This window comes from Furipterus horrens, unplaced genomic scaffold (genome assembly GCF_987537825.1).
Source record: "Furipterus horrens unplaced genomic scaffold, mFurHor1.1.pri manual_scaffold_6, whole genome shotgun sequence".
Lineage (NCBI taxonomy): Eukaryota > Metazoa > Chordata > Mammalia > Chiroptera > Furipteridae > Furipterus > Furipterus horrens.
Window position 1 is genome coordinate 161,647,023 of NW_028327176.1, and position 14,312 is coordinate 161,661,334.

The window sequence follows — 14,312 nt, forward strand, 5'->3', positions numbered from 1 at the left end:
AAAGCATGAAATCAGAAAAAATAAATAAATTTGAAACTTAGTTTCATCTTTAATAAATATAACTTGTTGCAGATATATATCCACACTCAGCCTCATTTTTTCTTCTATTAAATAAGTACAATAATCCCTACTTCTAAATGTTGTTGTAGCATTTATTAGGTAATGAATACGTACATTTTATTTCTTTCCTTTTTTGAAGTATATTTTGCTGCAAATTTACCAATAAGTTGCAGAACTCATAATGCACCAAGAGAAACACTTATTTTCAAAATGAAAGATTTATAGAGATTTTACAGAGAAATTTTCTGTTAATTAGCATTTGATTTCATCTTCAGTTATGGCCATTCTCAATAAGTGAAAAATGACCATGAAATCCTCCAATAACATTAACACTTGGCTCAGCTCTGTCTTGGTACCATTTTTTGGTCATTTTTCAATAGACTGTTATCTTCCAGAGAATGAATAAAGAAAGAAAGAAAGAAAGGACATAAAACATTATTAGCATCTCTGGTAACAAATTAGCCAATATGCATTTTGAACTATGAATCCAAATGAGATTGGGGTCCCAGTTTAATTCTGTTGACAAGTTAAAATTCTTGAGGACAAGCACAGATGCTATCCAAGTCAGAGTTTCTGACTCTGGAGAAATTATGTCAGTACCAGCAGTGGTTTGCCTATGTAGGGGGGTTAATGACTGGTAGTAATAGTGGGGAACTACTCAGGAGAACATTTCATTGTTCCTTCAATGTCTCCAAGCCTTCCATATCAGTACCTTTGTGCCTCCATGCCAATTAAAAATCCACATAAATGTGCTTTATACAAATAAAATGGTGGTCTTTCAGTGAGTGCTAAAATGGCACTAACTTCTCTTGAAAGAGCTAATGTATTCTTTGCCTCCCTAAGTCCCCAGAGTGAATGCAGATCACTTTTGAAAGCTCTTAGGCAGGAAAGGAACACTCACAAGACAAAAAAATTACCTGCAGGGAGGGAACACATGGAAGGTGAGAAAATAGCAGGGAAAGCTGCCTGGAGAGGTTTCAGTACATTGAAAACTATAAAGTCAGTAAGAAGTTGATCTTTCATTATTGTAACCTGCTGAGAAAATTCTGCCTCTAGCATCTGCTTGTAAGGATTTGAAAGAGAGAAGAGACTCATTTTGCCAAACTTAGATCCCACTCATAGATGATGGGTCCTTTCATTAGAAGTAAAAAAAAAAAAAAAAAGACTTTTGAGCCTGGAGGTTCAATTAACTTTAACATTGTATCCCATCTTCTTTCTTAAATTTTTTTCTTTTCCTTTCTTTCTTTTCATTTTATCCTCCCACCTTCCCTTCTTTCTTTTCTTTTTTCTCTTTTAGAACATTGCAAGTATCATCCTAAAACAAAATTTTTTATATTTCAGATGCAGACTTTCTTCTCCAGCTAAGTTAATATGAATTTCTTGATCCAAAACAGTGACTATATTGGGGCTTATCATATTCCTTTTCCAATAAGAGAACAATTGACCAGGATAATATAATATTGCCATATCTATCTATCTATCCATAGATATAGATATAGATATAATCAGGTACAGCATTGTGAGATTAATCAGGGAAATCTATTTAGAAGGAATATCCCAAAGTATTAATTATAATGCAGAGAGATATAAAAGATGTTAATAGGAAGTATTGAGAATTTCATGAAAATGAAATTTTAGCAACAATGCTCAGGATAAAGGCAGTGAAGACCAAATGTACAATAACATAAAACATTTATCTCAACTAAGAAGGAAGTCAGGATAAGATTTACAATAGAAGAGTGAAATACTGGCCTTTTTTGGAACACAGGCAAGAAAAACCTGTTTTCAGGCTAGAAACAATAAAAACATAATATCAATAAACTTTAAATATTTTATACTAAATTTTTAGTGAATCTTTCTGTCTAATGGGAAGAAACACATTTTGTTTTTAAAAGTCTAGCTTTTAAAAATCTATACCATTGTAATTTTCTCACCTGTTTTTAGAACAATAATTGTTATGTTTTCCATGAGCCGATAAATGTTTTCTTAAAGCTCTTTTTGAATAACGACACAAACTAACATTAGCAATAGTGTCATATTGAATTTATGATCCATAATCAGCCAAATCTTAGTTATCTATAGTTGAATATTCTAGAAGAAAAATGGTTCAGAAATGTACATTTTAGACTCCATATACTTCTTTTGTAAGTTTGTCATATTGTAAGATGAATCATGTCTTTGCATTTTAGAGCTGGTAGTTATGTACTTTCCTATGTTCTGGGCTACATTTCTATATATGCAACATTCATCCAACCTGTTAAAGTGCATTTGTAATTTTGCTTATCTTTTTAAAACTGCATTTTCTCAGCTCCTTCTTTCTGGCATCTTGAACAATATAATTTGCTTTCACTGATTCATATGTTACCAGGATAAATTTAACACTGGGATTTTTATATGTATAAGCAGATTTGCATAGATCTGTGAATGTATTAATAGGGGGGAAAAGCTTATATTTAGGGTTAGAATAATAAGTTCACCATCTAGAAATAAGCCATGAATGATGATAATTTTAAAGAATTTTTCAGGATTTCCTATGAATTGATATCCACATATAGATATTCGCAATGAGATATAACACAATGCTTTATGATGATATTTTAAACTTTAACCCAGTGTACATTGGTTGTAAACAAATAAGAGTTTATTTAAAATTAGTGATTTTGGGTGTCAAACAAAGCCTTCCCCACTATCCCAACTCCCGCTTCCTCAGCTAATTATAGAATATCTTTCAATTACAGTCTCCTAACTATTTCTCTGCATCCTAATAACTAAATACATACGTCTTACTAATATAAATGTTTTGACCCACCCCTCCCCAGAGTATTTTTGTTGTTAAAAGTCGCTTCTTTCCATTGAATGTGTTTGCTTGGCATTCCTTTCATGTTATCACCAGCAGAGGCAGGCAGCCTAGTGGCACAGGGACTTCCCTGTGAAGTGCAGTTTGTGAGAGACCCCTGCACAGACATGGCTACCAAGCTCTGCTTTTTGTTTTTGCTTTTGCTTTCATTTGAGCCCACGTAGCCACCAGATGCCCTTCTTAGTCCTCAGGTGTTCACAACATGCACATACACACAGACTTTTATAAGTGAAAACATAAGGTTATGCCAGGAATCACCAACTTAATGATTGCTGGTTGAAGATAGGCACTTACATTCCATTCTGAATTTTCTCCAAATGATATTAAAGAATAAAAACTGGTAAACTCACAGTAAAACAAAACTAGAAAAAGGGGAAAATGGACAAAAGAGGTGTCAATAGTTTTTGAAAGATAAATAGTAGACGGAGGACTGGCAAGTGACTTAGTAATATGAAAAAAGCCTAGAAACTATATACATGCGGAGGACGGTTCCAGTGTACAGATTCGACCTATAAAACCCTTGCAAAGTCAGCACTTAACACTGGAAGGATTAGAGGACTGGGATACAGGACTGAAAAGGGGAATGGATTGAATATCTGTTCAAGGAATAGACTGTCCCAGGCTCTTTCTTTAGTCTATACAACCAGGCTTCTCCTCTGGGTGGGTGAGACTCTCGTAGCACAAGCAGGCACAGCTAAGATTCTGATAACATGAGGATTGAATTAAAAATACTGCATACTGAAAAGAAATCTGCATACCATGTAACAAGGCCACCACCAACTCAGTTTAGCCCAAGGATGCTGCAGTCTGGTATCTATCTCATAAGTAAACTAGAAGACCCAGAACAGTTTACAGATTCTGACAGATCTAGCACATAGGAGGCACTGCTAGTCATCATATGTGAAGGATACCAGCTGACCAGCCCATTAATACATTACAAATACTACCAATCAAGTTTTAGCTTCTCTTCTTTGATATGAAACAACAACCACTGATCACCAGGCTTTGAAGGAAAGGCTCCAACAATAAGGTCAGAGACAAAAACAAACATAAAATAATATATTCAGGGCGTTCCACTCACTGTTCCCTCTGCTGGAAATGCTCTTCCACATGTTTGCTCTTTTCCTACACTTTTACCTGGACTCATTCAAATACAGATTCATAAGAGTTATCTTTCCTTACCATTATATTGAAAACTTGCATTCGCCCCATCACCCAATTTTTTGTTATTCTGTTTCTTACTTGAACTTATAAGGTATTTTTATATTCTAATATATTTGTTGTCAATTTCCTCTACCTTAAAATAAATACGCATAGGGTAGAAGTATTTTTTTTTTGACATGTAGCAGATCCTTGATAATTGTTTTAATATTATTTATTTATCTACTTTTTATATAGTAAAAATAAGTAACTTTGGTAAAGCAAAACAAGGTAGGAAACAAAATTTAAAAACAATACTAATTCAAAGAATTAAGGAAACTTACAGCTAAGAAACAATTCAAAAATATCAGCTATGCAAAAAGAAGGATTCGAAAAGAATAATTAATCATAGGGTTTCAAAATATTAAAAATTAAAGATTTAGTTCAATGTAAGATGGGAAGACTTAATAAAGAAAATCTCCAAGAGAGTAAAGAGAAATATAAAATATAAACAATAGGAAAGAAGAGATAAGAAAGCAAGAGATTAAGTGTAGAAGTCAAATGCCTGACTTACAGGAACTCTTATATTATTAGTAGTAGAGGGGAGCGAACAATTAAAGATGTGATGCAAAATGTTTTCTAAAATGGAAGGAAAGGTCTGGATGGAGAGGCTCTCCAGGTACTCTACAGACACAATGAAAAGGAAAATCATCAAGGTACTGTCTTACAGAATTTCAGAACTGGAAACTAAAATGAAGATTTTTCTTATAAATAATCCTCAAAACTATAATATAAAATCAAAATAAGTTATAGAGTATATATACATTTTAAAACTTAAAATCATTTTATATTATTAATGAATATGTAAATATCCAGTAAAACTACAAAAAGGCTGTAATTAGAATAATAATACCAAAACCATGGTAGTAATTATCTGTGAAGAGGGAGAGAAGGAAATAATATTTAAGAATACAGAGAAAATATCATTTATATGTACAAAATTCTGTTTTAAAAACTGCCTACAGCAAATATAGCATAAGATTTCATGAAGCTGAGAAGTGGGTATAATGATATTATTATAATGGCTTCTATAGTTTTTGATGTTTTTGAATTTATCACTATTTAAAGCAAAACAATACAAGAAAACAGAAGAAAGAGAATAAGTTACACAAAAAATTGCAGGAAACAAGATAACAAATTTCTTAATTGTATTAATGGAAACTAGAAGATAATAGAAACATGTCCGCTCAGTTATGGTAGAAAATAATATTTAACCAAGGAGCATATATCCAGGTAAAACATCAGTCAATTAATATAAAAGTGGGCCCTGACTGATGTGACTCAGTGAATTCAGTGCCTGCCTGCAAACCAAAGGGGGTCAGATCAATTCCCAGTCAGGGCACATGCCTGGGTTGCAGGCCAGGTCCCTAGTTGGGGGCGTGCAAGAGGTAACCACACATTGATGTTTCTCTCCCTCTCTTTCTCCCTCCCTTTCACACTCTCTAAAAATAAATAAATAAAATCTTTGGAGAAAATAGTGGGATGAAAATACTTGAGACTTGAAATTATTCACCTATTCTTAAAACATAGTGAATTATGTACTCTGTGAAACAAGAAAGCAAACCAAGGGAAAAAAAGATATGAGATCTGTTAAGAAAAAGTTAAACTGAACACTTGCTAAAAATGGCAAGACAGATTTTATTTTAACTACTGCAGTAGGAAAGAGAGATTTCAGTATAGAACTGAGCTCAACTCCAAGTTAAACAGGCAAGGATTTCATTCAAGATTTTATTCAAGATTGTTGCAATGGAGGAGTGAAATTAAACTTCTCTCCTCTGAAGCAAAAGTTGGGAAGATTTTTAATACCTGCCTTCGCTAATGGAAAAGTATTAGAGGACCATTGGTGTGGGGGCTGAGAGGGTGTTAGTCAATACTATTAGGCCATCTGTATTTGCTGTCACTTCTCAAGAGTAGGCTTCTATTCACTCATAATTACATTTCAAAGGGATGGCTCCGAGGACCTTGAGAATGACATTCCTAAGTTCTGAAAATTCATATGTCCGAAGAACAAGGAAGAATTTATAATTGCAAGTTTTCTAAAGTACATGTTCTACAGAAAATGAAGTCAAAGGCCTACACTCAGGAAAAATCATGTTTAGTCAAGCAGAGAGGGCTGTTAAGTCATCTTAGTCAGATTCAGGAAACTGAGGATCCACCATAGGAGAGAAATAATGATGTTAATTGAAGTCCCATGTACAATTTTATGCATGGCACCTAATGGAAGGAAAAACCTGTAGGATTACAGTCAGAGGTCCCAGCAAAAAGACAAACAAACAGAAGAAGAATTGATTGGCCCTGAAGTGTTAGAACATGTAGAAATTAATATTGAATGAATTCTCACAGTTCTATGAGTCACTTTAAAAAGAATTAGTGATAGATATACTACAGACAGTGAAAAACATACCACGAAAAATGTCAAGAAATCAATAACAGACAGATAAATGAAAAATTCCAAGACACTTGGAGATTAAACAACACATTTCCAAACAGCACATGGGTCGAAAAAAAATCTCAAGAGAAACTAATAAATATTCTGAACTAAATGAAAAATGAAAACAAAATATCATTCTTTGTGGGATACAGTGAAAGCAGTGCTTAGAAGGACATTTATAGAATTGAGTGCATGTACTTAAAAAGAAGAAAGACCTAAAATCAATAACCTAAGCTTACACCCAAAGATACTAAAAAAAAAAAAAAGAAGAAATAGCATTTTAAATTTAAAGCAAGCAAAAGAAAATAAATAAAAATTAGAGCAGCAATACAAAATTGAAAATAGAAAATCAATTATTAATTATTAATAAACTCAAAACTAGTTCTTTGACAATATTAATAAAATGAAGAAGCCTTTAACCAAGCTAAGAAAAAATTAGAAAAGACACAAATTACTGGTATCCCAAATGAAAGAGGGACCATTACTATAGACCCCTTGGGCATTAAAAGGATAATGAAGGAACACTAACAACTATATGCTCACAAATTGCTAATCTAGATGAAATAGACAAATTCCTTTAAAGATATAATCTGCCAAGACACACACAAGATGAAACTATTTAAATAGGGCCATATCTATTAAAGAAATTTAATTAATAACTTTCCCAAGCAAAAAGCACCAGACCCAGATGTGTTCACTGGTGAATTCTACCAAACATTTAAGAAATAAGTGGCATTAGTTTTCTACAATCTCTTCCAGGAGATGGAAGTAGATAGAAAACTTTGTAACTCATTCTATGAGGCAAACATTAACCTAATAACAAAACTGAAGAAAGACATTGCAAGAAAACTACAGATAAATACCTCTTATGAATGTGAATGAAAATATCCTCAACAAAATAACAAAATGAATCCAACAATATACAAAAACAGTTACATACCACACCAAGTTGGATTTATCTCAGATATAAAAGACTGGTTCAACATTCAAAAATCAATTAATGTAATCAAAAAGTGTAGGAGCTTTTTTTTTTTTTTTTTTTTTGGTTGACCACTTAGCAGGTAGCTCTAGCCACAGGCTTTATTTTTATTTTAAAATATATCATGCCTGAGTCAGAAACTAGCCTTCTGTATCTCCCAAGTTCCAAGGATACCTTGAAGCCTCTCTCACTTGGGCTTGAAAGAAAGAGAAGTTACTCTCCACCCCCTACCACGTTATGGAGGTGATGAGACTCATAATTCATCTCTCTCCAAAGGAATCCCTTTTCTAACCTCCAAAATTACTGTTCACTTTAGCTCAACCCTTTCACAAGTTCAGTATGAGTGGTTCAAGGTCACAAAACCTAATTTAAGATATATTTTTCTTTTTCCTTTTTTATTGAATTTATTGGGGTGACATTGGTTCACAAAATTATACAGGTTTCAGGTGCACAGTTCTGCAAGACATCATCTGTACACTGTATTGAGTGTTTGCCACCCCAAGTCAAGTTTCCTTGTTACCGAGCAAACCAGAACTTGTTCACATGGTGCCAAGGTGTATGACCCAACAAAACAATTAATTTATTTATAATATGCCAACCTTGGCAGGGGGATGCACTGTGAGCGCTTCAGCTTGGAGCCCTGTTTTCCCTCAACACCCAGCACTTCCCTTGCTCCTCAAAAGGCTATAAACCAAAGCCAAGCCCAGTATCTGTCAGCTTTCACCTTCAGGATCTGGAGTCTGTTGTCCTCAGCCTCCATATAACAGTCCAAGAAAGCATGTGCAGTGTTACACTGGATCATGGTGAAGCCCAGGAAAGGCACAAGTCCAGAGAGTGTCCTCTCCATGTGTCCCAAGTTCTAAGAGTCCAGATTTAGTCCAGGTCTGCAAGGCAGAGTCCTTGGTGGCTTTGGAGTCAGCAGGAGCAGGCACAATCAAAGCAGCAGCATGCCTGCTCTCTTACTAGCCCAGGCCGCATGGCCAAATCCTGACTACAGACTGCACAGCTGCTTGCTGCTGCCCACACGGCTGCTACAGTCTCCTCGCACATCATGGCGCCCACTTCCACCATGTGCTCCTTCTCTCAAGGCTGCCTGTCCTTCCTTTTAAATCCTGAAAGTCAGTACAGTGTTCCCTCACTTGTCGTGGGTGTTACATTCTAGACCGCCCGCAATAGGTGAAAACCTGCAAAGTAGGAACCTTACATTTATTTCAGTATTTTTATATCTTTTAAGGCTTTATGAACCCTTCCCACACACTTATAAACCGTTCCCAGTCCCATATTAACCTTTACGACTCCTTTATTAACCTTTTCCACACTTTTATAAACACTACTTATGTTCTTAAACATATTCTACACTCTTAAACCCACATAACTTTAACAACGTATGTATACAGTACCGCAAATTCCCACGATACTGCAAAAAATCCACAATGAATAATTAAATATAATATTTTTAAAAATCCCGTGATACAGTCGTCGTCAGCAGCCGTCCGTCTCGAGAGACGATGGTGTAGCTTCTTAAAAGTCTATCTGCACCGCCGAGAATGGCTGTGCAGTCCAACTCGGGAGTGACATGGTATCTGTCTCCTCCCGTGTTGAATCGACATCTTGCGATGACGCTGGAGTGTCCTCTCCAGTGAAGCTGAAGCTACAGAGCCTGGGCAGGGTGATATGGAGGGTCTGCTGTTGCCCATGCAGCAGACCCCCCCTCTCTTCACAGCTGAAGGGTCCAAGGGAAAGATGAAGTCAATACAGCTTGGCTTCAGGTGCGCCGCAGGAGTTGCCGGTGTTGACTACAACGTCAAACTGCCTTAGGGACTCCGGCTCCGGATTTTCTGTCGGGGTTTACTCCCTTAGCCTTTCCCCTGAAGAGGTATGCCGCAAGGCAGCGGAGGTTTTTTGGAGTCAGAGTTTTCCTTCTCTGATGTGCCCTGACTGGAAGATCGAACCAGCGACACTTAGCTCGCAGGCCGACGCTCAATCCACTGAGCCAAACCAGCCAGGAATCGTGATACAGTGAGGCTGTGATAAATGAACCACGATATAGAGAGCGACGACTGTACACCTTTTGCCCTGGGGTGTTAGCCCAGCTATTATCTAGCTATCAGCTTGCCATAGATATGCAAAGTACCTCAAAAGCTATATTATTTCCTTGCCCCATCCCACAAACCTTGGGCTGTGGGGAATTTTTGTACCTTGTTTCATCTTTTCATCACCATTTATTTTCTATGTAAGATCTACCTAGTCAATCTAGCTCTACCACTGAGACTCAGATAATCCCTTTTTCTCACCACTGACCCTCTCTGTTAGAATTTATCTTCCCTTGTGACTTGCTGAGTAATAGAATGTATTTGATGCATTTCTTTTCATCATTTTTTTTTTCATGGAAAACATTTATCCATGTGTTATCTATAGTTCCATGTTTGTATATGTGATTATAAGCTAAATACAAAACCTATGCCTTTTGTTGCACTTATAGCTGCACGTGAACATGCTGAACTTCAGCTAAAGAGTTGACTCATTTTCTTCACCCTGCCAGAGTTTGCTAATGACACAGTGTTTCTTAAGAAATGTTATGATTAATTTGTACTGCAAGTAGACAAGATTGAAAAGACTCTGGAAAAAAAGAAGAGGAAGGAAAACAAGCAGCATTGTTTTCTTAAGTAAAGGTCTTACCAAAGTTTAGTATTAGCCACAACATTACGTTAAATTTTGCTGAATTGAAGTACCACTTTAATATTTAAAATGGGCAAAAGGTGAATATTCTAAGGGAAAGGAAAATAGATTTAAAATAAGATGAACTTCACTTGACAAATAAATTATACCTTTTGTAATATTTGTAAGTCCTAAGAAGTAAGGACTTTTTAGTTTTACAATTGATGTAACCCATTGATAATTTTACTAATAAATATTTTTATTTATATAATTGTAGCCAGGTAAACTTTCATAAGTAGAACCTGTGGATACATAATTTTCAGGTAGAACTGATAGTTTTACTTTTAGATGCTTTTTTTCTATCTATAAAATACTATAAGAGGAAGGAGGGATCATACTTCCAGATAGAAAACTCAGAACAGGTCAGTCCAAATAAGCTAACTAACATTTATAAAGTAATTCTCATCCTTCTAAATTGCCTTCTTGCAGGAAACAGACCTTATCCTGACTTTTAATATTTCAATGCACCGGTCTTGGTGGATGGAGAATGGGCCAGGATGTACGGTGACATCAGTGACGCCTGCCCCAGACTGGGCCCCAGAAGACCATCGCTACATCACGGTCTCAGGGTGTCTTCTGGAGTACCAGTACATAGAAGTGGCTCATAGTTCCCTCCAGATTGTCCTCGCAGTAAGTGTTCACCTCCAACCGCTCTTTTTAGTCCTTCCAGAATTGTCTTATTCCTGTGCAGTCTCAGTGCACGTAAATGGAAGATGCGGGGAATGTGTGGTTATTTGCTTTTTCCTAAGTAATGCAACTTTTATTTTAATAGGGATTTTGAGGTGAAGCCTTGCCCTGGACTGAGCATGCTGATTATTTCCTATAATCACAAAATAGACATTGGCATCTTCAGCATTTTATATAAGAAATCCAACTAGTTAAGGTGTGATTATTTGGCTTTCAGTAGACTTTTCCAAAGATTCAGAAGAGAAGATCAGAGACTTTTCACATCTAACATGCTGTAATACCCAAAAGTATAAGGTCTCAGTGGATATTCCCCCCCACCCATGCTGTGCTTCTTTCTGTGTGTACTGTTACTTTCGAAACGCCTTTTGCATTTGCCCTAGCTTCTTATTCTTAAGTTTCTCCCAAGTTTCACCCATCACCTTTTAGCTCTCTCTCTCTTTCAAAATAATTCAGCTTTTCTATACATTTTAGGTCTAGGACAATCATGCCCTCCTTTTTCACAGTATTATACTGATAAAGAACCCTCCAAGCTGCTTTTTATTTGTGTATTTGTAGAACACATTTGTATAGCACATGTTTATGTTACATAAAATATATCATTTTATATTGTATCACTATGATAAAGATAAGAGAAATAACATACTTCTTTCTCAGGAAAACTTTTACTAAGGCTAAATAAATGATTTTATGGTATTTATAAAATTAAGGCAACTTTATTATACATGTCTCAATTTATTTGTTAGAGATCTAAATGTGCCAATCCACATATATTTTTCTGACTCCATATAGATCTGCAATCATGTGCATAGTTAAAATTATTAACAACAAATAATACCAATATGACATTGCTGTTTACCTTTTTCTTCAGTTAATCACTAGGAGAATGATATTATATGTACATATAAATTACAATAGGCTAAGTATGCTGTGGTTGGAAACACTTTCCAAATCTCTATGGCTAAAAACCACAAAAGTTTATTTTTCTGAGTCAGCAGGAAGTTCTACCATTACTGTTACTAAGGAAACAAGGCAGCGGAGCAGCCACCATCTGAGTCATCATGGGTTGCCATGGCAGAGAGCAAAAATAAATCTGGGGGGAAAAAAAATACTCCTTCATGGGAGGAGGAGCTCATTGTTCACACTTCCTTATTCAGAGCTAGTCTGGCCCAAAATGGCCAGAGAGAAGGGGGAGCTATAACTGTTTACAAACCAGCATAAATCATTTCCAGAATATCTGAATTGTGTTCTTAGCTAAAGTGCTGAGTGATTTCCCTCAAAACGTTCAACCTGAGACACTTCTTAATAAACAAACCACTCTATAATATGTTTAACCTCTATGACTATTCATTTTGATTATTTTGAAATAAAGATAAGTTAGATTTGATAGGATAGAAGTAGTCATTTCATTACTTAAAATCCATTTAGATGAAGTATTAATTCTCTCATGGATAATTAAAATATTTCTTGTTTTAGGAGACAGATAAACACCTTCATATATGTGTTGGAGAGCAGTTGTACATAAAATATTCCTTCAACTGAAACTTCCTTTTGTACTGTATCCAAACATTTTAGAAAGCTTCCATTTATGTGTCAAGGATGCTATAGAATTTATATGCGTGGATAGTTATATATGACTATTTTAGAGTGTTAGTTAAAATACTGTGTATATGTATAATAAACAGATTGATTAAACCCCATGTAAAATTTTGGCACACATGTCATTTTCTAAAAAATACATTTGAACAGGGAAACATATGCAGAGGCTGACATACTGCCCAAAGAAAAAGTATTTTTGCATAAGTAAAAACCATCTGTACAGGCAAAGTGGCTACAGTACAAAGAAGATGGCTGGAGTGTCCATAAGAGCAGATATAACTGATATTTTAAGCTTCTGGCTCTCAATTCTGTCTACGTTGCCCCCAACTGAGTAGAAAAAATTGTTTGAACAAGCTATTGCAGGAGGTAGTATTTTTACATCTCCTGGTTCCACCTGTTTTTCTATCCACGGGGCATTTTTCCTTTGCAGTGCTGACTGTGGATCCCCCTTAAAATAATTTAGTAAGACCGGACGGGCCCAAGTTGGTTGCTTGGAAAAGTTTCAACTTTCTTTCTGTCGTTGGGTTTGCTTTTGTCTCGTCAGCCTAAGCTGAAAGTATCTGTTGTGCAGAAAATTTAGCAAATCTTAACTGGTTTTAGAATGCAAATCACAAGGGGGCTTGTCTTGAACATTTGGCTTCACCTAGATGGAAGGCTTCCAACTACATTTTCCTGCTCATTCTGATCACTTTGCTATCATGATTAACAGTTGCAATAGTGTCTTGAATCTCTGCTCCTCCCATTTTTGTGTTACCCAAATCATCTCCCTGACAATCTAACATTCAGTTCAGTCCAGTCCAATAAACACTACCTGAGTGCTTGGCCTCCGCTGACAACTAGAGAAACAAATGACAGATCCCTGACCTTGAGGATTCATAGTCAAAAACGAAGTGAGGTCCCTAAGGATTCAAAACAAGTGCAAATAGGCACTTCTCGGGGATGTGACAGACAGAAAATACAGTTTGTGCAGTTTGTGGCATGATCTTGGCTTCTTCATTCCATCCTGCTTTTTGTAAAGTCAGCTAAACTCTCGCTCTCCTTGTTTTCACCAGTCTTTGAAGCTGCCTTCTCTTCCAGGATATCTGGCTTAGATCTGCTTTCATAAATTGCTGCTGTTCCAGCTACCGCTCTTGATTAACTCCAAATCTCTCTAGTTCTTTTTCTGCACTTTCACTAAGCCTTTCTTTCACAGATTCCTGACCCCTGGCACGCCTGTCACCCCATTGTTCGGTTTTCTGCCAATCAACTCCTAGCCGATTTTGAAATTAGCATTCACAAAGCCCTCATTTGCATTGCACGTGCATAGGATATTTCTTGTCTACAGCCAAAGGAAGAGGAGTTATCCATATAATTGGGAAGAGGGGCTATTAATCACACAGCTTCCAGCCGAGCAGAAAGCACTGCCAGAACACCATAATGATGAGCCAGGTGGGAGAGTTTGAGCTCTCCTGCAGCCGAATTTTCTTCTAGTTAGGATCAGATAATGCATTCAAAAGGAATGCAGGTGTGCACAGTTTTAATAAAATCAGGAATAAAAAATAACCCACAGTCATAAAACAGATCAAATAAATATGTATGGGGAGAGCCAGGGAGGAAATCAACTAGAGAGATGGTGTGGTTCACCCTACAAAAAAATTGAGCCAATTTCTTCAAATGTGTGATCACAACAGCCTGGTTTACAAAATGTGTTCCCGGGAATTAAGTCCATTAACTTGTGTAGCAGTCCTGTGAGGGCCACAGAACAGGTTAAAAGCCTTTCTTAAAAATTTCTTAGCTAGTAAATA

At 36.1% G+C, this 14,312-nt stretch overlaps 1 protein-coding gene across 1 annotated transcript in view; it reads left to right on the forward strand.

The window, feature by feature from the left end:
• Positions 1-14,312, forward strand: part of NKAIN2 (sodium/potassium transporting ATPase interacting 2) — a 946,372-nt gene that overhangs the window by 775,077 nt on the left and 156,983 nt on the right. The window contains exon 4 of the mRNA XM_090280635.1: positions 10,675-10,875. Within this exon, the coding sequence (XP_090136761.1) occupies positions 10,675-10,875 (201 nt within the window). The remainder of the gene's footprint in view (positions 1-10,674; positions 10,876-14,312) is intronic.